The following is a 26,680-nucleotide window of genomic DNA, read 5'->3' as shown; positions in this document are numbered from 1 at the left end:
GTATTTGGGATGAAAAATTCCACAAAAAGAAGGCTGGTTGTGTTGATCCACATCCACACACATGCACACGCCAAAAGGGTCTGATTGGAACCAGGCTAAGAGAGGCCTAAACCTTGGTTGAAATGGAAATGAGAGATAAATGTGGACAGGTACAGAGGTTAAGGGTGAAAGGTCACCGGCATAACTATCCCACATCTTCAGTGCAGAAACAGGAACCTGTGGACAAGAAGTGGTCTTGTTGCTGTTTGCAGTTGAGGTTAAGGGTTAACAGATGAATGTAGGTCAATGGACTGGCTCTGAAGTTTCTGTGTGTGTGTGTGTGTGTGTGTGTGTGTGTGTGTGTGTGTGCATATATGTAGCATGTATGAGCATATGTGGTTCCATTTTTTTCCAGCTCATGTCTATGTGATGTGTATGTGTGTGTGACCTGCTCTTTGTTCCTGTGCTCAGTGCAGTAAGGAGAGTGGACCGTTGACGAGGATTAATGCCCAACATATGGCAACCCTACGGGACACACACACACACACACACACACACACACTGCAGTCATTACTCTGAACAAAGAACTGTAAGGCTAATGAGAAGGCGATATCATGTGTCCTCTATACACTCACACACACACACACACTGCATGAATTCATGTGGATGCGCACAAACACACTCTAATGTTGCTTACACATGGATGGATGCAGATGAGCACACACACACACACACCTGGTACTGTAACATGTATCCATTGTGTGTATGTGGGAGTTGAAAGGTAGCAGAGGGTTGTTGATGGAAAGGTTTTAAGGTTTGAATGCAAACACCTGCGTGCGTGTGTGTGTATCTGTAAAAGAGAGAGAACAGGGAGTTTATTGCAAAGATGAGTGTGTGTGTGTGATTGAAGGAGGACGAGGTGAAGCAGAGTTCAGAGGAAAAGTGAAGGTTCATGTTTTCATTTCTTCATGCTCCTCTGCCTCTCTCTCTCTTTTTTTCGGTTTTTGTATGTGTGTTTGTGTGTGTGTGTGTTTGTGTGTGCACGTCTTTTTTCTCACATACAGATCACACCCAAAAACATTTGCAGACGTTTTCTCTCTTTTAGCACACTTTCTCTTTTCTTTCTTGCTCCGCACCTCCCAGTGGGATTTGACCGATATTCAGTACTTGACACGTTCCTGGAAAACCGCACAGCCACTCTGTAGTCTCTGCTGTTGTAGTAGCTGACCCGTCTGTAAGCCCACACCCTTGTTAGGTGCTTTTCAGACTTGCACCCACTTTCCATTTATGTGATGGCTTCATGTTTGAATAACAGCCCTGATGACTTTTATGTAAAAGTCATGATGACAGTCATACTAATTGGAGAAGGTGTGTTACCTGTAAAACTGTATCTCCAAAATGAGGTTAATTCTGTATTCATATCTGGACACTATGAATGATATCTACGCTAGGGCCTAAAGACCATTTACTAGGGAAAAACAAAGCTGTTTCTCAGTATATCACTAGAAACACAACTTAATGCACTGAGGGCCACAATTAAACATACAAAATTATGATTTCATAAGTTGGAAAAGCATGTGCATATGTTTCACTTTTCTATATCAACAGCTGGTATGAATAAAAACAGTAATATTTGTTTTTTCTTTTATTGATGTACAATTAAAAACCAAATACATTGCTGTCATGTGTAGATCTTATCCTTTTAAGGCATTATTCTTAGTGTTTTCAAGGTCTTTGCAAATGACATTAACATAACAGAGCAGTGCTGCTTTTGTTGGGACAGTGTTGGTATAAAGACTATAAAATCCAACTAAAAGGATTATTTAAGAACACTTTTACAATCACAAAACAGTGCGTTAGTTATCTGTGTATTGCCCCCAGGTGGAGATACAAGACTAGTGTCCCATCTAAAAATGATGACAGAAACTTATAAGCTGGATGCATAAATTTCAGATTTTGTTTAAAAAAAAAGTTTTATTAGAAGTTTGACCCTCCAGGTTTTTTAGCGTAAGTACTGGAGTCACTTTTCAAATGACTTTGTTAAACTGTGGTTGCACGACAGCTACAACACAAGTGGCTCAGTATTTCTTGGTTTAACTGTCAGCAAGCAGATGAGCTCCATTCTACTTATTTATTTAATTAATTTTTGACGGGGTAGATTGTGTACCACACATTTGCCATATTTAGCACTGAAGTCGTTTCCCTTTGTTTCAAAGTCAAGTAATAAAAAGCTAGTTAGCTATACAAGCTAACGTTAGTGCCTTCTGTTAGCACAGGGAAAGTCACACTTTTGTACTTTCATTACAGAAATCTTAGGTTTGGAAAATAAAGTAGAGTGTACCTGCTTCTATTTTTTCTAATCTCATGCAGTGGCACTATGTCGAAGTCTTGAACAGGTTTTATTTTTTGGCCTCTCGCTCTCTCTCTCTCTCTAGGTGTAAATGACTTTGGATGGCCATCTGTTACTTAGCTACCCTGCAGAGAGTTGGCCTGCATGCGCACCTCCTCTGTGTGTGTGTGTGCGTGTGTTTGTGTGTGTGTGGCTTCCTTTATGTTTAGCCGCATGTGTTCAGTTACAGTATTCTTGTTTGAGTGTGTTTATTTATGCCTACGTGCACATGCATAATACAGTAGGTTGTGTGTGTGTGTGTGTGTGACAGAAATAGGGGGGTTGAGAGAGATGCTGGAGTGTGTTGAGTGTTTATTCAGGTTCACTTGCTCATGTAGAACATGTATCCCAGCTTATGTATGTAAAAAGAATGCTGTTTTACATGAGTGTTAGCATATTTGTTCCTCCTCTGTCTCTCCGTGAAGACTGTAAACTCCTTAAAGTCCATCGGCAGCAATAACAATCTGCATATCTAAACAACATTTAAGTTTTCTGCTGAGTTTCCTTCCAGGAGCTTCTTCACAGGAAAAAGTCTGTCAGCCATACTCAGGATTTCAGAAACACTTGGTGGACATGAGACTTTGTACTTCATAGTCTTTCAGTTGCTCAAAGGGCAGGATGAAATATGTCGGTGAGGCAGCTTTTACTTTTTTGCTCGGAGTCCTTGGAAACTTGTCTGCCCGACACAGCTGACAGTGTTGATATCTTTATATGGAAAACAAAGACCTCAGATGTGAAACTGATATACATGAACCTAAGTGCTTTGAATGATACCGTATTGTATCATGTTTGATGCAGATGGTCTGAGAGGCGTGCACAGATTATAATGGCTTCATTTTTCTGCACTCAACCCTGGAAAATCTTAGAAACTAATCTCCTTTTCTCTCTCTCCCCCTCCAGCTCTCGCCCAGGCCGTCCTCCCAAGCGTTGTTCTGGTGCAGGGATCCAGGAAAGCCCCAGGCTGCTTCACCCAGGCCTCCCCGGCCTGCTGTCCCCCAGCCTGCTGTCCCACACTGGTAAGAGAAAGAGACCGAGACATGAATGATTTTCTCGTTTTTAATGCATCTTATTACCTTATTGGGATTTATTTTGAGTCCTTTTTTTGTTGTTCCAGCAGCTTCTGAGGACTCTGTGATAGTGCCCTCTACTGGTCAAAGTAATTATGACAGAAAACAGAGAGGAAGTTGTGTAGGGAGGAGGTAGGGGTGGATGGATGGGTCAACAACTGCTGTTTGATGCAAATTACTTTCAATAAATACTCATCTAACCCAACCAAACACAGGTGGAAAAATCTGGGATCGCATACAAGCATAAACTGTGTTGATTTTTAGATTATTTCCAGACTGAAGAATTTCAGATTCAGTGACTTGTAGGGACTGAAATCGTCTCTTTGATGCTTAATTTAAACATACAATGCTTTTCATGCTAACATGTCCCGCGACCTGATGTTGTAAGTCTTGTATATGGTTTAGGACCAAAATACATCAGTGACCTCCTGACCCAGTATGAACCTTCCAGATCCCTCAGGTCATCTGGATCCGGTCTTTTATCAGTTCCCAGAGTCAGAACCAGACACGGAGAAGCTGCATTCAGCTTTTATGCTCCTTATATCTGGAACAAACTCCCAGAAAGCCTCAGATCAGCTGAAACACTCAGTTTATTTAAATCCAGGTTGAAGACTCACTTATTCTCAGCTGCATTTGAATAAAGCACCAAATCCACACTTTTAAGCTTAAATTTCAAAACTTACACTAACTACTGATCTTATCTATTTCTGATTTTATCTGTTTTGATTTTATATACTGTTTTGTTTGTTTGTTTGTTTGTTAAGTGGGCTTAGAGCTCTGGGTAGCTCCCCAGCTGGGTCTAGACTGGGTCTAGAGAGTATTTTAAATTCAGGGAATTTAAAATAGAAAGTAGCTCGTCCACAGAAGGACTGGTAGCTCCCCTTACGATAAGGGTTCAGATCGCGCGAACAGGTGTGAAATGTGTGTGTTTAGTTAGTTTGTTTGTTTGCTTGTTTTAATCAATTTTAAATCATGCTTTTTATTTGTTTTTGTTTCTAATGTCTCTGTAAAGCACTTTGAATCACCTTGTTGTTGAATTGTGCTATACAAATAAATTTGCCTTGCCTTGCCTTGACTTGCCTTTCCATGAAAATGGAGAGCACAGGTAATGAGGCGGGTTTTGCAGATGACAGGTCACATACAATGCAACGTAAGGAGGATATTTTCTTCCTTTCATACAAGATGCAGTGATGAGTGACGACTTCATCACCTCTACCACCTGTGGTAAAGCACAGCGATACACTGGATTGCTTCCATACCAGCGGTGTAAGAGCAAACAGGAAGATAACTGAAAGATTGTGGGGAAATCTGTGGGAAAAGTTGTTTTTGTGCCTAAAACTGCAAAGATCTCTAAAGTGATCAATGGTTAGTAGGAAATGAATGTTCCTGTTAGCTTGGGCTGTGTAATTAGCTGGTGAGGGCTGTAGATTTTACGAATGCTGTGGGCATTTTTGCACTGAACTGGAAGAGAAAATTCAACTTTTAACCAATTTAAGCTCCTTTACAGCACTTAAAGTATTGGCTGAACACAGATTTTTGTTCACATATTTTTTCAGTCATTAGTCAAGGACATGCACTCAATGACCAGATGGACTTGAGTATGAGCAATAAAGGATTTTCTGGTGCATTTTCAGGAAGAACTAATGAAAAGCTCGGTGACCATTAGTTTCCATGAATTTCTAATTGGGTTTATGAGTATACCTAAAATTTGATTAAGAAATGACTTGTGTTCCCTTTTGTGTCATTAAGTTTGCACATGTTTATGAATACGTGGTCACAGGAACTTCAGTCGTGTTTTTTAATGTGAAATATTATTTATGCATAGTCTTTACTTTGTTAATACTGCACAACAGTTGTCATATCAAAGTTCGTGTTTCCCCCTCGACCGCTCTAAATTTCGCTGCTGGTCGGTCCTGAACGGCTCGCGCTGGTCGGCTCACTCTGTTACTGCGTTTCCGTGTCTGTTTAATGGACCTAATGTGTTTCCCGCTCTGTGTTTGACACGTGTTTCAGTTTGCGAATTGGTGACAGCTGGTAGAGGAGCCAACTGCTGGCCTTTAATGGAAAAAAGTATCACATTGTTATGCTTATAACCTCCAGAGAAAATGACCAGTAATCCTCATAAAGCTGCGCACTGACACATTTCACTAATTTTGAGCTTTCACATTAACATCTACCATGAATCCCGAGCGGGCTGTATTTTAAGGAAACACTCATATGTTTTTTAAATTTTTTTGATCAAATGTGTAAACATCTCTGTAGTGCCTGTAGTGCTGTTTAAGCATCTAGATTGTGTGGATGCAAGTTGCCGAGTTGTAGAGATACGGACGTTGCTCTGAGTACTCACAATATGTTGCTCAGAGCACCATAAAATATATTTGTACGCTCAATAGGAATGTCTCCTTCCAGAAATCATGAGGTGTTTTTATGCGTACCCTGTTGTGAGCAGTTTCATGTAGAAACAGTTTTCTCCGTACCTTTTGCATCTGCCAACCAAAGAAGCGTGCAGATGGGTCACTCCGTTATCAGAGCAACCAAAAACGAAGGAGGTCCCCACTCGACCTCCTCAGAATCAGCTATTACAAGCATATTTAATGAAGCCATGTAAAATATAAAACAAGAAAAAAACACAGTGTGTCAGAGTATAGTAAATAATGTGGATCCATAAAAGAGAGCATCTGGGCAGGGCTGCAGCCCACCTTTTGGTGATCTGTGATGTGAAGTAACCAACACGCATCGGTACTCCGAATGTTGGAGCTCTTTTCCTCTATCCTCATCCTTTCTTTCTGAGCAATCGAGATGGCAAAGAAAACAAAATGAAAGGCTCCCTCTTTTTTCCCCCTCCTGTAGCCACAGAAAGTGGAAATGGAGGGAACGCAAAGGATAGAGGAGGGGGAGAAATGGAGAGAAGAAAGGAGGGATGTCGCCAGAGGAGGTAATGAAACCTAAAAATGACTGCCAAAGTACTGAGGAAAACATGGTTGGAGGGACCAAAGAGTGGGAAAAAAAGACGGAACCGAGGAAGAGGCAAGGAGTGTGACAAAAATGGCGCGATGGAAGATGGATAAACGAGTGGATGACACAACGAAAGAAAAAAACGGGTAAAGCGAAGGAGACGAGGAGGAGGAAAAAGACCTGCAGAGAAAGAGAAAGGGAGAGTGAACGAGTGCAGATTGCATGGTGGTGTGATGAATGACACGTCTCTGGGGTCCCACTCCTCCATCTGTCCATCCTCCCCCCTCCTTCCCTTGCTGTGTCCCTCTTTTCTTCCCTTTCCCTTCTTCCTCAACTCGTCTCCCTCCCTCCTTCCTGCTCTGTCATCCAGGTTTTCATGTTCTTCATTTTTTAAGTCTCTTCTTTTCCTCCTGCCTGCATCTTCCTTACTTTATTACTTCCTACTTCTTTCACTCCCTTCTCTTCCCCCCCATGTCTGCCACCTTTCTCACTTTATTCTTTGCTTCCTTTATTTTGTCACTTTATCCTCTTCAATCTCCACTTCTTGTCTCTCCTACTCCTCTCCTTTACTTATTCTGCTATTCTACTTCCTGCTTTCCTTCTTTCCCCTCCTCCTTCTTTCTTCCTTCCTCCCTCCCCTTTTATTTCCTTCTCTATCTCCTCTCTATTTTCTTCCCTCCTCTTTTGTCTACTCATTTTTGTAATTGCTTTCCTGTGCCTCCTCTTTCTTCCTTTTTGTTTCTCCCCCTCCTCATGCTTTAATTTCCTTATATCCTTTACTTTCTTCTGCTTAATTTGTTCTTGTAACCTTTCTATCTTCCTTGCCTTATTTTCCATCTTCTTCCATCCTGCTTCCTTCATCTTACTGTCCCCTACTTGCCCTCCATTTTCCTAACCTTTGTTTTCTTCTTTTCCTTCCTTAAACTTGCTCCTAACTCCTAACACACTTCCTATCCTCCCTTCTCATTTCCCTTCATTCCTTCACTCTTCCCTCCTTTTTCCTATAAGTTTTCCTCCATTTTCTTCCTTTCTCTTCTTGTTTTTTGTATCCTGCTTGATTGTCTCTTGCCTTGCTTCCCTGCTCTGTTCACATTTTTATTCCTAAACTCATTCCATTCATCTTGACTCTTCTTGTAAACTTTTCTATCCTTCACTCTTCCTTCTTTTTCTTAGTTCCACCATCCATACCTTGTCTTCCCCCCTTTCCTTTGTCTTCATATTCCATGATTTTCTTTCCATGTGCCACTCATTTGCTGCAGTTGTCTTCTTTCTTTCTCCATCATTCCTTTTTGCTTTCCTGCTCCCTACCCCATCCCTTCGTCATGCCCTCAGCGTCATTCTCCTCACCTTCTTTTTCCCGTCTTTGTATTCCTCCTTCATCCCCTCACAAGCTCTTAATTTTTCCTCACTTTCCTTTTTTCGTGTGCTGTTTTTGTATCCTCCTTGCTTCTTTCGTTCTCTCCTTCCCCCTGTTCCCTCTCCCCCAATTATGTCCTTTTTTTAAAAGAAATCCAAGCATCTTTCTTTCCCTCCTGCTCCCTCTATCAGCTTTCTTCTCTCTCCTTTGTCCTTTCTGCTTTTTTGGGGTCACTACCCTTCCTTCTCTTCTTCTGCTTTCTTTCCCTTCATTTCCTTTTTTCTTTAATTTGTCCTTTCCTCTTTTATTTCCAGCCTTTCTTTCCTTTCCCTTTCTTTCCTCCTTCCTTTCATTTTCCAGATCTTCCTCCTCCACCTCTTTTTCCTTCCTGTTGTTTCTTCTGTCATTTCTTCAACCCTGAATTCCCCCACGCTTTCCCTTTCTCTTCCTCTGCTCTTGCCTCCTTGACTGTCTCCTTCCATCTTTCCCCTCTCACCTCATCGTGGTCCCACACTAAACTTTCCTTCTCTCCTTCCTACCCTCATTTCAATCATCTCCTCTTTCCTTTCCTTCCACATTGTGAACCTCCTCACTTCTCTTCCTCTGATCTTCATTTTGCTTCCTCTTCATTCTCCACATATTTGCGTTTCGTTCTTGCCGCTCTCGTTCCTTCAGATCTTTCCCCTCCATCACCTCGCCAGTTTTTCTCCTCCATCCTTCCCTCCATCCCCCTTGACAGTGACTGTTGGCCTCCTTCTCTCCTCCCTCTCCCTCTACAGGATAAATAAAACATGGTTTTGTTTAGTGACATATGGACACAGCTCACTGTGGCATACTAATGACACACACACACACCTGATATATGTGTGTGTGTGTGTGTTTGTTAAACATTAGTGGAACCCAGAGACAACATTTGCTCACTTATGATCGCTCATTAGCTCACACACACACACATACACACACACACACACACACACACACACACACACACACACACACACACACACACACACTCACGCACATGCATGCACAACATATATAAAACACACACTTGGCAGTTGTCAGATGTCGCATTCTGTCTCAGTCACACACACATGCAGAGTCCGTCGTCTTAGTGGCCCTGCGTCCATGGAGACACCACGTTGCTGGGGGAGACGGGCTGTTGTTTACGACCTCGCGGGCGCCACAGCAATGGGGGGCATCGGCCAATCGCAGATGGACATTTATCACACGGTTAGGAAACGCAGAGAGAGGAGGAGGAGGAGAGAGTTTGGAGGAAATGGTGAGAGAAAGGCAGAGGACATGAGGGCGGAAAATGAAGACGAAGAAGAAGAAGACGACGGGACAATGAGGAGGGCAGAGAAGAAGGGAGATGTTGGAAGAAATCATGGATGAGGGAGGAGGTGGAAAATGTGGATGGAGTACTTTAAAGAAAAAAGTAAAGAAACCAGCCGACGAAGACGAGAGAAAAAAAAGAGTGAAGAAGGAAAAAAGGTTCAAAACTGAGAAACAGAGAGGAAGGAGACAAAAACAGGAGGATGGAACGTAAAGATGAGAGAGAAGAAGGGAGGGCAGGAGGCGTCAACAACAGCGAGAGAGTGATATCAGTTTAATTGGCCTCATCTTCCTTAACAAAGACGCTGCGATGATAAGCGTGGGAGTGTGTTTGTGTGTGTGTGTGGTAACCTATGCAGGGTGCTGCGGCACTCATTTGACTTGTTAATTCACTTCAAAAACAGCTCAATGGTTCGCCTTGTCTTCAAACACACACACACACACACACACACACACACACTTACAGGGATGCACAAGTGTGCCATTTTTTTTCTTTTTTAAACACACACCTATAACGGACTTTGTATCCATGCACAATTGGTGCGTAAACACCTTTCTTTAGCACAGTCTTGTGCAAATACATCCAATTTGAAGTGATGAACACATCTGGCTGTATGAAAACACACACACGCACGCACGCACGCACGCACGCACGCACGCGTGCACACACACACACGCACACTCTGTGTAGGTTACAGATGAAGTGCTTTCAATCTTGTCCTAAAAAGAATACACTTGTCTGAGGACTCTTATGTGCACCTGCAGAGAGAGAGGGAGAGAGATGAAGGAGGTGGAGTGGGAGAGTGAGAGGGAGGGAGTCTGAGGAGGACTGAGGTGACATTAAGTTTTTTCTTTTTAATCCTTCCCCTCCTGCTGCATCACTTTTTAATCACTCTTTCTTCATAAAAGCCAGTGACGTTGGCCAGCGCCTCTGACAAAGGAGCCTATTATGCCCTGTCTTATTTTCAGGCAGATATACAGTTACAGTGGTGATGCTGATATTAGCCATATCCAAAAGTTTGCAGTAATAAGGTCAGTGTGTGGCGTACACTCAGTTTCAGGCTTTCATGGAGGGAAAATATCCTTAATATGGGCATCTCAGGCACAGTGAGAACAGAAGCCCCACCCACATCTGCTGTTTGCATGGATCAGCCAATCAGAAGAAAGTTTGCTTACTGAAAGGATGGCTTATTTCAGATCAAGGTTAAACTGAGGAGCCACGCATACACCCAACATAAGATAAATGAGGATTATTTTTGAAGTGTGACTTTTGAACTTTAATCTGTAACTACAGACATGACTATGAAAATGAGATCATAACTACTGACTTTTAACAGGAAAGTGAACCCACAAACGTCAGGCAGTAAAAAATACAAATCAATCACACCAACACACAGACATCAACTTGAACAGTTAACAGAACATTAATAGTTAATGGAAACTATAATAGCCATCACTAATAGGCGATGTATCTTCTTAAACATTCGTTTTTTGGGTATAAGGTGGACTTACATTTACCTGTAAAGAGCCTCTCATCATTGCTAATGACTTTTAAACTTTCAGCTTTGCTTTGGTTTTGGCATGTAATCAAGTACTAAAAGCTCTAACTGGTGGCTTTATTAAGCATTAAATCGCTTAAATTGTTCATCTAATTAGACAGTAAAGTCCCAACAAATATTTATGAGGCCGACAGAACCCATAATCATTGATTTTTACTTCTGACCTTTAACCACTAAACTGAGAACTACCATTGAGCAGTTGACCGAATAGGCAATAACTTTTGACTGAATATGATGGTAAATCTTAGTAGGCAACAGAACCCCAAACTCTAATAGTCTAAACTAAATAATAAGTATATATCATAGTGAATAGAGCCCTAATACTGGATTTCATTATATTACCCAAAGTTTACATCAAACATTGTCTTCAACGGGCTTTCAAATCTTGTTTCTATTTGACTCAAGTCCCTGACCTACAAACCCAGTTGTTATAGCAGTTCATAAAGAAACCTAATGGAAAAGTTTGTATTGATTCGGGAGAACAAATGCAATCCCCAAGCCTTCTAGTTTGAACTGTTCAAAGTCAAAGACTTTGCAAAAACAATCACTCTCCAGCTAGTGTCTATTTCCATTTGAAATAGCACAAAATGGCGGCTGCAAAATGGCTGCAAATGGGCATCGTGAACATTCAGTAAGAGCTAAAGATGGGCGACCTAAGTGCCAGAGTACTGAGCTGAAATCTATTTGACTCAGCACAAGAGCAATCGACTGCATTTGTAAATTGGCACTCTCGAGTGCTCGCCGGAAGAAAGCGAAGGGGAAAAACAAAAAAAAAGCCAGAACAGTGTGTTTCTAAATTCAGAACACAAAGAGCAATTTCTCTGTTTTCCTGTTTGTTTTATTCAAAGTGTCACTCCATCTCTGAGAGCACGTTCAGAGCACTTCGTCAGAGATGTAGGTGCAGTGGATTAAATATTTACAACCGCAGCCAAATGGGGTGGGTTTCACGCGAGCTCGGGAGGGGGGTTCAGGACTGTTGAATATCACCCAACGGCCTCCACCAACAAACTCAAAGCTATTAAAGACTATCCAGACCCACTGTGGAGGACACTGTCAGATCTCATTTAGGATATCGCCTGCCATGTGGTGGATGCTTTTATCAAGAAAGGCCTTTCAGTAGCTAAAGAAGGTACATGTTTGTGATGCTAAGGAATTAGTCCAACTATTGTATTATGTAGGACATGGACTTAAAGTTTTGTGTTTAGAAGTAGGTTTTGGGTGTAGCATGTGAAATGTAGCATGACGTTGAAAATAAAATCAAATAAAAACCACCCACTCCTGGTTACCCAATTGATGAGTATTAAGTCTTTATTGAACTTTGTCTTGCAAAAAGTTTCAAGTCTGGATTTTTGGATTTTCTGCTTGTGCTTTTTCAATAAGTAAAGATTAAACAACTAATGACAACAAGGCCTTTTTTTATTTTTTACTTTTTTAAAATACCAAATCAGATTTTATTCAGAATTAACAATCCTCATCTTTGCATGCAACAAACCCAAATCCCAACCTGCTATTGGCACTTCAGGGTATATTTAGGAAATATTCAGCAAATATGAACGTCTGTAATTTACAATTTCACAGACCTTGCAGTTGGAGGAAAGTTATGATACCATAAATTTGATTCTTGATGCTAAATAAAAGAATACATATACACACAGATCTGTCCTAACATTAAGACTCCATGTTAAATACTGTCTAGGTTTTCCTTTTGCTGCCATGATAATAACTTGAATAATGAGGTTTTCATTTACTAATATGTGCAAATGTTCTTACCCTGTGCAAGAAAAAAGCACTTAAGCAGAATTGTTGTTGGATTTATGACGTGTGTACTGGCCTGTCTTGTTCTTACCACCATGCATATATTAGCAGGTATCATCAGACTGCTTCTTATGTCAGTTTTCTACTTGAGTAGAGTCAAGGCACATATATAACATGTCATATTTACCCATTCACACACACTCAATACAAGCGTTTTTACCTAACGTGCACACTCTGAATGCATTAGGAGTAACTTGGGTTTCAGTATCTTACCCAAGGATACTTCAGCATGCCAGGAATCGAACCACCAGCCTTCCGGTTAGTAGATGATCTACTGTACACAATCGCCTCAAGCTTACAGCAGCTAGTATTCCCAGGTGGTCTTCCATCCAAGTACTAACCCAACTGTGCTTTGATTCTGAGATCTGATGAGATCAGGTGTGCTCAGGGTGGTATGGCTGAAAGCCAGTGAGCGTACCAGGTGCCACAATTTGCAGCCAATCTGCATGCTCCCTGAACACTGCCAGAGAGTGCGATCTGACTGTGAAACCACACGCTCATTGGCTACTAACTTGTCAGTCCCAAGTTATTAAACTCATTTGGAAAGTGTTTACTTAGGTCAACTTTGGTTACGTTCACGTTGCAGGTCTTAATGCTCAATTCAGATTTTTTTGATCAAGTCCGATTTTTTTGTCTCCTTGTTCACACTATAAATAAAATGCGACAGCAAACGCGCTCTAGTGTGAACGCTCAGACCGGAAATCTTATTGGCACCACAGGTAACGCCCTCTGGTGGCTATTAAAAATGAATGCAAGTTCTAGAAACTTCCCGTTTGTCTTTATTTTTCAGACTCAGTAGCTATATCCATCTTCGACATTGTCTGACACTGGACATATCAGCGTGATTCATATTACCTCCCTGTGGTTTCATTGCTGTAGCCAATTGGTGTAAGTGACTCAAATAATTGGATTTTGTAACATAGGATAAACTTTATTTATTTAAAAATGAGATCTAAAAGCACAATGGTATATTTCCACATACTGAACAGTAGCCTATTAATATTACAGGCCAAACAGGCTAATAATAGCCTTTATGAATGTCATGCATGGAGTATTGCTGTAACAGATCCCGTTTTAGCAACTTTCAAACAGTAACGTTAACAGATTATTAATATTAAGTCACTTTATTTCTGGACACTAGTTTTTAAAAAGTGTAACACCATCTCAGTGCTGGTGGGGAAATCCTTGCACTTTCTTACAATCTAGTCCTGACTTTTGCCAAGTTATGCTGATGATTCTCTGTTTTCTCTATTGAGATCTGCTCTGTACTCCTTGTTTTTTCACTCCTCCTTTATCACTTCTCCTCTTCTCCTTTCCACCGTATGTCCTTCGGAAAGCATTACAATGCACAAGATGGAAAAAAGAGATGGGTAAACGATGTGCAGACAACCCACAGGGGGATGCTGAAACACACGCACTTGAAGACAAACTGGAAAATATATATATTCCCTCTCTCTGTCCTACACACACACAGACACACACGGAGGCTATATGATGCGTGTGCCTTTGAAGCAGTCTGTCAATCAATCACACACTAATTCCCAAGGTTTCGTGGTCGCCATTAGGGACGGGGGTCGATGCTCGGTAACCGTGGACACAGCGGACAGCCATTGATCTGAGATAGGAAGAGAGAGAGCTGTGTGTGTGTGTGTGTGTGTGTGTGTGCGTGCATGTGCGTGTTTGATAGTCATGATGGAGAACAGTATTGTGGCTCTGGCTTTGCTATTGATCGTCTTCTGGTTGCATTGAGGCGGAGCGGGCGTTCTGACTCTGTATCTGAGTGTGTGTGTACATGGAGATCAAATGTGTGTACGTGTCCACCCATGTGTGTTTCCTGTATCTGTAAATGCAACTCTGTGTGTGTGTGTGTGTGTCAAGGTGTTCCTCAGAGTAATCAATGTGTAAATGCAGTCCTGACCCCACAGAGGGACTCCATTTTCTATTTTAACCCCATCCCCTTGTACCTCTCTTTGTTTTCTATTCCCAAGCGTTCATTCTCAAATTTGAAAAACTTGAATGGAACATCTTGACTTCAACTTTCAACGCAACAAAATGAAAGTGACTTATTTATGTTCTGCACTTGTGCCCACAAGTACAGGACAAAATATCTCAACAACTTTTTTTCAGATGAAAACTATTAATGAATAATAAGTCTGTCATTCAGACGACAACAAATACAGATACCATCCATCCATTTTCTTCCATTTGTCCAATTAAGGGTGAAAGTGGGTTTGATGTGGGATACACCCTGGACAGGTTGCCACTCAGGGCTAACACAGAGAGACAGACAACCATTCACACCTATGAGCAATCCAGATGGTGAATTCAAAGTGTTTAAAGTGGGTTTAACTGACTGTCACTGTTTCTGCATGGGTTCTGTCCGGGTACTGGTGCTTTCTCTACAGTCCAAAGACATACATGTTAGGTTAATTAGCCATTCTTAATTGCCACTAAGTGTCTCTTTCTTTGTTAGCCCTTTGTCCCATTGGCAACCTGATCAGGGTGTACCCTGCCTCTTGCCCTGTTGTGGCTGGGATAGGCTCCCTGCACCCCTGAATTGGATAATTAAAGGAGCTTCTTTGATATGTAAGGCAAGGCAAGGCAAGGCAAGTTTATTTGTATAGCACAATTCAACAACAAGGTGATTCAAAGTGCTTTACAGAGACATTAGAAACAAGAACAAATAAAAAGCATGATTTAAAATTTGTAGTAAAAACATCTATGATAGCATCACTTTGAAACCAGGTTGCTTTTAAAAAACTGTTCACAGATATCCAGTAAGATGTTTACCTGTTGAAAAAAGGTAAGGAAGAAATAATAGATTAGATTGGAGTTCATTTGTATTCAAAGAAAAGCAGCAACATTTTTGATGAATTATGAATATATATATTTTACCTTCTTTACAGTTACTCTTTTACTCAAAGACATTTGATACATTAAATCATGACATTCTCATCCATCAACATGGCAAACGTTCAAATCTTTCCTTTCTAATCAGAAAAATGATTTTAAAAAACTTAGTCCTTTCCAACAGGTGTTCCACAGGGATCTATTCTCAGCCCACTTGTTTTTCTTCATGTATAAAAGACTTCCCTCAGCTCTGGAGCAGGTTTTCAGATGTATGCTGATTACATGGAGATGTATGAATGAGGTAAAAATCATGCAGAATTTGGTGAGTGCCATGTTAACAGCTCTGTAGCTTTAAAAATAAATGCTTTTCTCAGTGTGCCAACATCAGCATGCTAACGAGCTATATTGTTAGTGTTATACTACAGCATTAGATGAGGTTAATCAAAATTACGTTTTTGCTGACATTTTGAAGTAGGACCCAGGTTGAAGTGTAAACCTGATCGTGATGTTGGACAAAAACTTAGCTGTTATGAAGGGAACATTTGTTTCAATCCAGTAATTTTGAGGTTCTCTCAGTCACAGTTTTCCAGCTAGCATTTACTACTGTTCCTCGGGGGAAAAATTAATGGCATTCAGTCTCATCAAAATATTCAACTTAAAGGTACAAACCTAAATTTGTTGTTGCATTGGTCTAAAGTGAAGCATCAGAATATACACAATTTTATAGTTCTCGATCCAGTAGTTGTTGAAACCATGAAGCCTGAGAAAAGTCAGTTCATTCATTGATTAGTATATCATTTTAAGGATTCATCCTCAGAGAGACACAAGTACATGTGCAAACTTTTATGTCAGTCCAGCTAACTCAAAGCAACAAATGCTAAATTCATTGTTGCAATAGAAGAAAAGTCAGAGGTTTTGACCTGTTTCATTTGGGAATATTAACACAGTGTCACACATATTCACCTAACAATTGTACACTCCTGAATGAACCGTAGTGGTATGAATTTCGTTGACACATTGACACTGTCCTGGGTAAAGAGCCACATATTTTCTTCAAATCTTTCCCATAATATAGTTTTGTTTCATGCTTCTTCGTTCTTTCCCTTTTCCCCATAAAACAGCAAGTTTTTCCTTTCACTTTTTTTTAAATCTATCTGACCTTCTTTCCTTTATCAGTCCCACTTTTTCCCATGCCATTCCCCTTTTTTCCATTTTCAAACTCCCTTTCTATGTTTGGGCCTTCCTTCATATCGTCTTGTCTGAATGTTTTTCTTCATTCTTCCTAATAGAAGACTTGTCTTCACTTTTTTCCCCTTGAACTATCACTAAGGTATTTCACCCATTAAATGAAAGATTAATAATACAAACATGTCAGTTGTGTATATTAAATTACAAAAGCTATTTCTTGAATTTATACAGAATAATTTTAAAAAATCATTGAAAATTACGTGACATGATTTAATTTAGAATCATGTGCTTTCTTTAGCGTTTTTGGGCAGCAGTTCGATGGCGTCGACTCAAGAAAAAAAACTTATTTTTGCCCTCTTTTTTTCCATCATCTTTCTTCATTTCATCCTCCTCCTCCTCTCTCAGCAGGCAGCAGACAATACGTCTGGTCACTCTCCCTCAGGCTCTCTGAATAGACCTCTGTCTTTCTTTCGGTCGCTCTTTCTTTCTGCTCGATCTGTTGTTTTTGCCATTCGTGGACTGATTAACAGTCCGAGTCATTGTGTGCTGAAGAGGAATTTCAGTTTTGGCTTTGCCCAAGTTTTCTTTTTCTTTGATGTGCAATGTTTTTTAAAAACTGGAACTGACAAATATGTAAGTGTGTAAATGTTTTGTCATATCACCTGGTCCAAAAGTAGGTATGATGTCCAGTCTGTACAGCTTTCGCCCCGAACTCAGGGATGTTTTTATTTATTTTATTTGCTACATTTCTCGTATTTGCTACATTTGCATAAGAGAAATGTCACATTTTCATAATTTTTGATAATTAAAAATCCATTTAATTTTCTGTCAGAGAATATTTCCCTTCACAAGTGTTACTTTATATTATAAATTATAAAAAGTGTGAAAACCTATGAGTCAAAATTGATCTAAAGCTAATGGTTATTTTCCATATTACAGTTTTTTACAGACGCTAGGACACATTTCTCAATACTTAGGTCACTTTTGCAAAACTCCTCACACAGTGAGCACAACAGAAGTCTATGTGGGCTAAACTGAGGATCAGTTATCATTGTTTTGGCACAAAATGCATTCAATGACTACATCTCTCAAATTTCATGAATTATTTTCTCACTCAGACACAACAACTGCCAAAAATCTTTGTACGTACAGGACATTTTGCATGTGCTTACATACTGTTTTCAAAACTGTTAAACTTATGGCCAAAACAATAACACAATGCAAAACTTGAAAAGACAGCAAAATCCAACAGCAATATTTTATTGAAACATATTTTAAATCTAAAAATGCAGTTTAACCAGCCACAGCTGATTCTCATTGTAGATGAACATCTACACATTTTAAATCATGCTTTTTATTTGTTCTTGTTTCTAATGTCTCTGTAAAGCACTTTGAATCACCTTGTTGTTGAATTGTGCTATACAAATAAACTTGCCTTGCCTTGCCTTGCCTTCAATTTTTCAACTCCTTCAATTCTGGAATGCCAGAAGATTCTTTCCTAGGTGTGTTGCGCTGTGATGTGGATGAGAACCTGTGGCCAAATGGAGGAGACCGAGTAGATTAGCATTACTATTGTATGTGTATCAGTGGATGGTGTGTATACAAATTCTTGTATTTTGGGATTACTTAGTGCAAAAAATTAAAAATACATAAACAAATATTAACAAATTCTGCATGATGTCTGATTCATTCCAGTAACATATATTGAAATTATAAAGAGAGATGTGTCCTTGTTTTACACAAGAAAACACTGTGTAATGCTACATGTTGTTAGTGTTTTTTAGGTCATTGTTTTGTGGGTGACAAAGTGTGTTTGTCGGCTGTCAACCTTTGCTAGTGTTCTGGAAGAATGAGTTTATTTGAGACCTGAATGAAGTGTTTTGGTAGTTGTAGTGCATTTTGAATGTGAAATGAACTGCTTTGCCAAGCTGAAGGTCAGTTCAGAGACACTTAGTGGCTCCTCGGAAACGATGCCGGCTTTTGTGAAAGCTCGAACAACAGTGCCAGCAGACATGTTAGCCCAAGCATCTACAATCCATTGGCAAATTGTGGCGTAACTCGCCCGGCGCTGCCTTCCACTCTTAGTGAAACTGCGTGGAAAAAACCACCTGGTCTCCTTACATACACCTCCCTCAGCCAGTCTTTCATCATTTCCTCATCTATCCAGCCCTTTTCATTTGCCTTAATGATGATTTCTGCTGGAAACTTCTCTTTAGGCAAAGTCTTTCGCTTAAAAATCACCATAGGCGGCAGTTTCTGTCCATTAGCATGGCAGCCAAGCACAACAGTAAAAGAAGACTTTTCATACCCCGTTGTGCGTATCGCTACCGTGCTGGTCCCCTTCTTCTCCACAGTGTGACTCACCGGGATGTCAAAAGTGAGCGGGACCTCGTCCATGTTTGTGATGTGGCTTGGCTGGATGTTTTTGTCGCCGATGTGTTTGCTGCAGTAGGAGCGGAAGATGGCCAGCTTTTCCTTATAATCCGCTGGAAGTTGCTGCGCTACCGTAGTCCTGGTCCGGATGGAAAAATGGCACCGTTTCATAAAACGAAAGCACCAAGACGGACCTCCTTGGAAATGTTCAATGTTCATCTCTTCAGCTAGTGAAACTGCTTTTAGCCGAATGGTGACCGTCGAAACGCTTCTCCCGCTCGCTCTTTGCTCGATGATCCACCGCTCGAGTCTTTCCTCCAACTCGAGCCACCTCGCCTTATGTCCGCGGAAACTCAGCTGCGTTTTCTTGACCTGCCGGAGCTTGTTTTCCAGCTTCCTCCATTTGCGAACCATCGATTCGTTAATCTTAAATTCTCTCGCCGCTGCTCGATTTCCATGTTCCTCCGCGTAGCTGATGGCCTTCAGTTTAAACTGTGCTTCGTAAGCGTGTCTCTTTGCCATTTTCAGGGTTGTTAAAACAACGATGTCCTGCATAATGCACATACCTGTTCTTTTATACAGGTATGTGCGATTGTCCCGGTATATACGATCAACGCCCACACTTCACCCTTTAACGTTCTCATGGTGTTCTCTACTATGTCCTCCTTACAACACATAGGGCGCACCGCGCTATAGGGCGCGCCGCACTTTTTGAAGAAAATCTAAAACTTTTAAGTGCGCCTTATGGTCGTGAAAATACGGTGCTTTTTAAGAGTCCCAGCGGAGGTCATTAAATAAGAATCTAAATAAATAATAGAGCAAAAAAAGTGAATGTAATACAAAAAGGAACTTACTAAGTTAAAAACTGAAAAAAAAAGTTACGAGATATATCTAAAAAATCCAGTTGATGAGTTTTGTGCTTATTAATAACTGCAATAACTGCAAATTTAACGAATCTAAACATCACAATAACCTTGAAGGTGATAGGACTCACAGTGCTCACCCTTTCTATCTATTAATCAATATAACAATCATGGGTTCACTCCAATACCCTGTGAGGGAAATGTACTTTTTTATTGTACATTTGCTGGCTTATAGGACATTCAATTAAAATATTTTGATAAGTATTTCTTTTCACTTCTGAATTATGGAGATAAATATTTGTATATTAAAGCATTACATATACACATCCACACAATGTTAAGCTGGTAGAGACAGTTATAACTGCTTCATGTGCTGCTGGGGAGCTTAACTTTGGAAAACAAATCCACCTGTTACGAGTACATAAATGTGCTTAGTTACTATTACTACTGATTAAAGATCAGGTCTAGTTTAACCTGCACACAACTTCCTCTCCTCCACACCTCCCCCTCCTCCCTCATCTATCCCTCCATCCTGCTTTAAATTAAATTTCAAACAACCCCCTTTTCCCTTCCCCCTTTTCCTCCTCCATCCCTCTATCTTATTTTCTTTATAGCGTACAGACAACTGTACTGTGTGTAATGGACATTCCTCCAAAGCCATCAACCGTGACCGGGGCAAAGCCAACTGACCTCCACACACACACACACACACACACACACACACACACACGCACACGCACACGCACACACACACACACACACACACACGCACGGATAGCAGTGATAAGCATGCATGCATTCCCTCACATTCACATTTATACATGAAAGCAAACTGTACAGACACACTCAGCACAATGCAAAAGCTCACGTGCACACTCACACACATAATAGGGGTTTTACACAATAAGACACACACACACGCACGCACACACAGGGTCATCTCTCTCACTCTGCTGGTTGTTGTGTATAGAAGTCAGTTCCAGGTCAGTGCACAGAGCCAGGGATCTTAGTTCATACAAAAGGGTGTGTGTGTGCGTGTGTGTGTGTGTGTGTGTGTGTGGGGGGGGGGGGGGGGGGGGGGGGGCAGTGTGTGTGTGTGTGTGGGGGGGGGGGTCAGTGTGTGTGTGTGTGTGTGTGTGTGTGGGGGGGGGGCAGTGTGTGTGTGTGTGTGTGGGGGGGGGGGGTCAGTGTGTGTGTGTGTGTGTGTGTGTGTGGGGGGGGGGGGGGGTATCTCCCTGTATGCGTGTCACATTCTGCATGTGTATCAGCGAATACACATCAGGCCCAAGGCTCCTGAAACTGCGCTCACAACCTGAAACATTTCAGCAAAACACTGGCACTGAAAAGAAAATTTGACAGCGACAGCCCAGTGCAAGCATCTGTGTGTGTGTGTGTGTGTGTCCCAGCTTCCTGCAAGTCATCATGGGTAAAGGCAGGTAGGACTTGGGAGGTCCAGGGACGCTGTAACAAGTGTTGTGATTGGTTATTCATGAGAAATGGTTGAACTTGAGAGCAGCAAATGCTTTAATTTGAATTTTGATTGACTGGCATGACGGTGAGCCTGAAGAGCTATGCCATGATGAAACTAACCGTGTGTGTGTGTGTTTGTGTGTTTCAGGCCTGACAGCTGCAGCCATGGCCGAGCTCCAGAAGCTTCAGAAGATGAAGATGATGATGAGCCTCCAGAACGGTAATGAGTCAGACAACGAGGACTTACACTCCAATACAGGTAAGACAAACACACACACAAACAAACACACACTTACATTAGCATCCAAAGTTATTGGGTACATTTCAAGTCTAGTTAGTCAACTGTTTCTGGAAAGTTCCTGTGAATATCGGTGCTAAATCGGTGGCAAATTTGAGTTTTTAAGCCCAGTTTCTTTTATTATGCAGCATAATGAACACTAGCCTGTTTATTTTGCAGATGTTAACATCATTTAGCAGCTTATGATATAGAAAGAGGGAGCTCATTGCTTTAGAACTCTTTTGCTTTTCTGCAATTCCATGGAGCGATTATTGTATTTTAAACCAGGCTAAACTGGCAAGCTGGAGACCTAAATGAATAAGCCTGACCACTTAACCGTTTACAGTAAAGTGACAAACATGAAGCAAAAAATTAACAACCAGCGACGGACTCGGCCATTTGCAGACAGCTACAAACAGAAACTGCTAAAAGCTAATTCAGCATACTTTAAAAGGTTATGTTTGCCCAAGTCTAAACAAATAATTAACTGTATCCATGGCACCATTAATGCACACCCCCACTGCTACACTCTCTGTCGCACACACACATACTCCCTTTTGTAAGGTCTAAGATCCATGGCTCCGTGCACTACAGAAAAAAAGGGCTTGTGATGTAGCGCACAGCCAAGTACTGTAATTAAATCCATGGCACATTAAACTTGTAATCTCTAAATAATAAGTGCGATGAAATCAATTAATATCAACTCTTTAGCTTTTTAAAATACTAAGGCACACACACACACACACACTTTTCCATCTATAAATGAATAATTATTAAACCCAGCAGCTTTGAAAGCAATAAACTGTTTAGTTAATCAACAAAAAAAAGGAAAGAGCAAAGTAAAATGCAATGTAAGTGTAAAAATATTACGATATGTGTGAAAGTGAGCCAGTCTTCAACAATGACCTGAAAAGACTTTAGTTCTTGCTAATCATTCAGCCTGCTCGCCTCACTTTTTCAAAAACTGAAGTGTAAACCGACACGGATCAGTAAATGTAAGAGTGGACTGTCAGAACACAGATGTTGTGTGGAAGTCTCCAGGGACACAAGTACATGGTCATAAGAGGTGTTTAAAGACTCCAGGAGCCAGTTTTAATGAAAGTTGGTCACAGATGGTGTTATTTTATATAAATTAGTTATTTTGCGTTTATTTCTGAGTATGTTCAGTCACTTGAAATTCATAGGTGCTCACAAGCCAGACAAGAACTGTATAGGTACAACATAAAATATACAACGTAATGTGAAGACAAAGAGCTGAATTCATGAAACTTAATGGTTGAAAATAAAGTAAAAAGGTTTCTAATTAATGCTAACAGTGCTTGATAAAGTTATTTTCAAAGGAATTCATTTTTCTTTTAAAGAAATGTGGTAAAAAAAATACTCAAGTAAAAAAAAACCTGCTTATTGTATTATATACAGGAAAAGGAAAGTATACCCTCTTTCTAAGGTTGTATTAAAAATTATAAAACCTAAGCTGAAGACCAACATGACATATTACACTGTGTCAAAATTATTTCATAGAAACGAAGCCATTCTGTTGTAGATTTGCTGCTGTGCTTGGGATCATTGTCCCGTTGCAGTTTAAACCTAAGTTAAACCAAACTTTAGCCATCAGACCGACCCATAAGGGCCTTACGTTTGACCCCAGAGTCAATGAGTTCATGTCAACTCAGTGACTGCAAAGAGCCTGGGTCCTGTGGCTGCAAAACAAGCACAAATCATCACCTCTCTAACTACCATGCTTTACAGTTGGTGTGAAGTCTTTGTGGCAAATATGTTGCTGTGCATTATTGTTAAAGAACTCCACTTTGGTCTCCACCGTCTAACCAACTTAGAAGTCTTGAAGTTTGTTCACATGAAACCAAAGCCACACTGTCATTTTGTTTTTAGAGATTAAAATTGTTTGGAAATGTCCTTTAACCCTTCCCAGATGGTTGGACAGCAAATTTGCTTCTCTAAGATCATTACTGATATCGTTCCTTCTTGATTTTGTGTTAACACACACCTGAATGCTTCCGACCAGCAGTTTGCCAAAACTTCAGCTTTCATAGAAGTGCTCTATACTGACGATCAGTCAATCCAGAGGGTGAGTAGCAGCCGTGTGTTGCCAGGTTCTGTTCTTAATGGGGTAAGCCTTGGTAAATATGCCCAACCTTACTGTGGAGTGGTGGTATTTATTTAAAAAAAAGACAAATCAATTGCACATCTAAAACAACATAAATTAATGAAGAAACGTTACAGATATAACAATGATTTAAAAAAAAACAATAATAATAACAGTCAAGTTGTGCTTTGGTAGTGTAGTCTGTAACTCTCGTCTTATTTGAATTTCAGTACACCACAAACAAAATTTGGGATCAGGGGAAATCATTAAATTGCAACTCTTTGAGATTTCTGCCTTTTTGTTCATGTAAAACCTCCATTTACTTTCATTTTGAGGTCCCTGAAGATCGATTAACACCATTTAAAGTTTCTTGTCTGCCTGATGACTGCAGGGTAAAGCAAAAAAAGACAGAAGACAGGAAGGAAATAAAAGACAGACAAAAGAAAAAGAATACTTCAGACAAAAGTAATGAAACTAAACCTGAGTGCCTGAATTCCATGGAAATTTGCTCATCTCTTATGTAAGTTCTGGTCAGATTACAGCCTGACAATAGCTGAAACATTAAACAAATGTATTAATCAGTCCTTTTTTTTTAAAATTTATAAGTATTATGTTTTAGTCCTTTTTCATAGGTAACTTAGGCACACACGTGTTTTCCGGCTCAGTCAATCTCTGCTGTGTTTGCTTCTCTGAATTATTAAAAAGACAGAAAACAAAAAGCAAAAGGAAAAGAAAGGAGAGAGCGTGGGGTCCTTCCTTCTGTTTCCACCCAGACTCTCCTGTTTCTATTTTTCTTTCTCTTCCTTTTCTTCAGCTGACCTGGCAAATGGGCCGATAGAGTTACTCTATTCTCTCATTTTCTTCTGTCGTTTTTTATTTATTCCTTCCTGCTCGTCTCTGTGTTCTTCTCCTTCTTTTATTTCATTCAGAGTGATTTTTTTCTTCTTTGTTTTGTTTCGTGAGTGCGTGGAAAGCCTTCTTTTCATTGTCCGACCTTGTTTTCTTTGTAAGGGACACTCACACCGGCCTGGGAAACTGTGGCGGACAATAGCGCAGAGGAACGAAATGAAAAAGAAAATAAAGCGAGAGGAAAAATGGACTCACGAGGAAAGAAAGGGATATTTAGGGCGAGAGGAAAAGGGGAGAAAAAGAAGAGATATTTTGCTGTTTTGATGGGTGAAAGTCGATCGCTCGGGCTTGTCCAGATCATGGTGACAGTCACGTTTTTTAAAATGTATTTATTTGTATTTCCTCTCATTAAAAATGAGAAAAACACAGATTGGAATGATGGAAAAATGAGAAGGACCAATTTATGTGTGAATGGAAAATATATCTTCTTTTTTTTCAATGGAAGAACGAGGAAGAGGAAGTTTAGGAAACAATGGCAGACATGGGAGGAGAGGATGTGCAATAGAAAGGACAGAAGAAACAAGAACTTGAAATAACGTGTTCGTGAGGAGTTGCGCAATTCATATATTTGTATTAATCGCAGGTTTATTCATAAATACAACGCAACTTTTTATATTTTTTTAAGCCTACTGTCGACACCAGCAGGCAGAAGGATAAGAAAATAATTACAGAAGCGTTTTGCACATGAGGACAAATGCATTAAAACAGAGAGTGCTGGATGGTAGGATGAACCTGTTTACGACCCTGAGCCACATTCTTTATAAGCTCGGGGTCTTGATATCTCCGTGCTTCCCATTCCTGTCCACTCAAAGACATTACATGTAATATAGCAAGTAAACATAAAATATAGAAAATATAAAAATTGTGATTCTCCTTATTTTTACTCATAAGGTTAATTTTTAGATGTTGCCTTCAACTTCGAAATCAAAAATCCTCCCTTGGACAAGATATCAAAATGGCAGATAATTATTGGTGCGAGTTGTTTGAAAGACCATCAACCAGCAAGCAGAACCTAACAGTGAGTACCTCAGAGGGACAAAGTTAGAGACGCAAGGCTTGGATGGTTTGAAAAGGAGGGATAGTTGATATATTGGACAAAGGATGTTGAAGAGGAAGAGCTCAAACGAGTTACATGGATGTAGCGAAGGAGGACATGCAGAGGAGGATGCTAGAAGTGGGGTGATATGGAGGAAGGTGATCCACTGTGGTGACCTCTGAAGGGAGAAACCAAAGGAAGTGGAAGACAGTTCTTGGCGTTAAAAGCATGTCACACGTGTACAACAATTAAAGAACAAATGCTATAAGTGTACACAAATGGTGTAAACTGTCCATGGTTCAAGAGACCACCCCTCTGATTGCTCACCTGAATCTTCTTTTTCTGCCGCCTTCTTGAGGAGAGAGGACAGTTGACATGCTGCTGCAGAGTTAAACCTTTGCATCGTCGGCCCGCAGTTATTTCTGTATCATTAACCAACATGAAACCTGACATTTAAATCATAGCGCAACACTTTTTGTGCCATTCTGTGAGTCACATCAGCACATTTAAAGTCTTCTTTTTTAAATGTCATTTCACATCACGCCATTTGTTTGTCCACACCGATGTTTTGTGTGACGGTGTGATTTGGTGTGTAGATGCAGATGTTCCACAGTGTCACACTGGAAATAAAACACTGTAGGTGGAGGTGAGAAAGAAGATGGAGTTAATAAAACCTATGAGGAGGAAAAAACTGCAAATACTTCATAGCAACATGGTGATTTCATATAGAGCAACTTTGTGGCAGCAGCTTTGGTTATAAAGTGCTTGTAACATGACATATGTCTCCATGGCAGCTTCTAACCATTGAACAGTGAGAACATGTGAGACGCTGGGCCAAAGCATGTCAGCAAAATTACTCACGTGTCAGGTTTTTGTGTCGAGTTAGAAAAGCAAACAAGTGTTTTTTCTGTATAGAAACGTGGATAAATACTAAATAACAAATCAATAAATATGTTGAATCCTGGATATGGATTTGTAAGCAATGAAATTTGAAGTAAGGGGGTAGGAACAGGAAAACTGTAAACTTCATCCTACTCCTTTTCGAGCACACACATTCTGTAGACATCGATATATACATGATGATTTTTAAGTTTTGTTTTTTTCTCTTGTTATTTCAATTATATTTGCATGTTCGAAATAAATCGTATCTATCT

The 26,680-nt window shown here is 40.3% G+C and overlaps 1 protein-coding gene across 2 annotated transcripts in view; it reads left to right on the top strand.

The window, feature by feature from the left end:
* The window catches only part of dachb (dachshund b), a 116,161-nt gene that overhangs the window by 61,377 nt on the left and 28,104 nt on the right, over positions 1-26,680 (top strand). For both annotated transcript variants that reach the window (XM_086275604.1, XM_086275597.1), the window contains exons 2-3: positions 3,269-3,384; positions 21,349-21,459. In XM_086275604.1, the coding sequence (XP_086131730.1) occupies positions 3,269-3,384; positions 21,349-21,459 (227 nt within the window). The remainder of the gene's footprint in view (positions 1-3,268; positions 3,385-21,348; positions 21,460-26,680) is intronic.

The sequence above is a fragment of the Aulonocara sp. 'chitande type north' Nkhata Bay genome, linkage group LG3 (assembly GCF_057382095.1).
Source record: "Aulonocara sp. 'chitande type north' Nkhata Bay isolate Kocher_YH1m ecotype deep benthic linkage group LG3, A_spYH_male_GT1.1, whole genome shotgun sequence".
Lineage (NCBI taxonomy): Eukaryota > Metazoa > Chordata > Actinopteri > Cichliformes > Cichlidae > Aulonocara > Aulonocara sp. 'chitande type north' Nkhata Bay.
The sequence above is the reverse complement of the archived record's forward strand: the minus strand, read 5'-3'. Positions and strand labels throughout refer to the sequence as shown.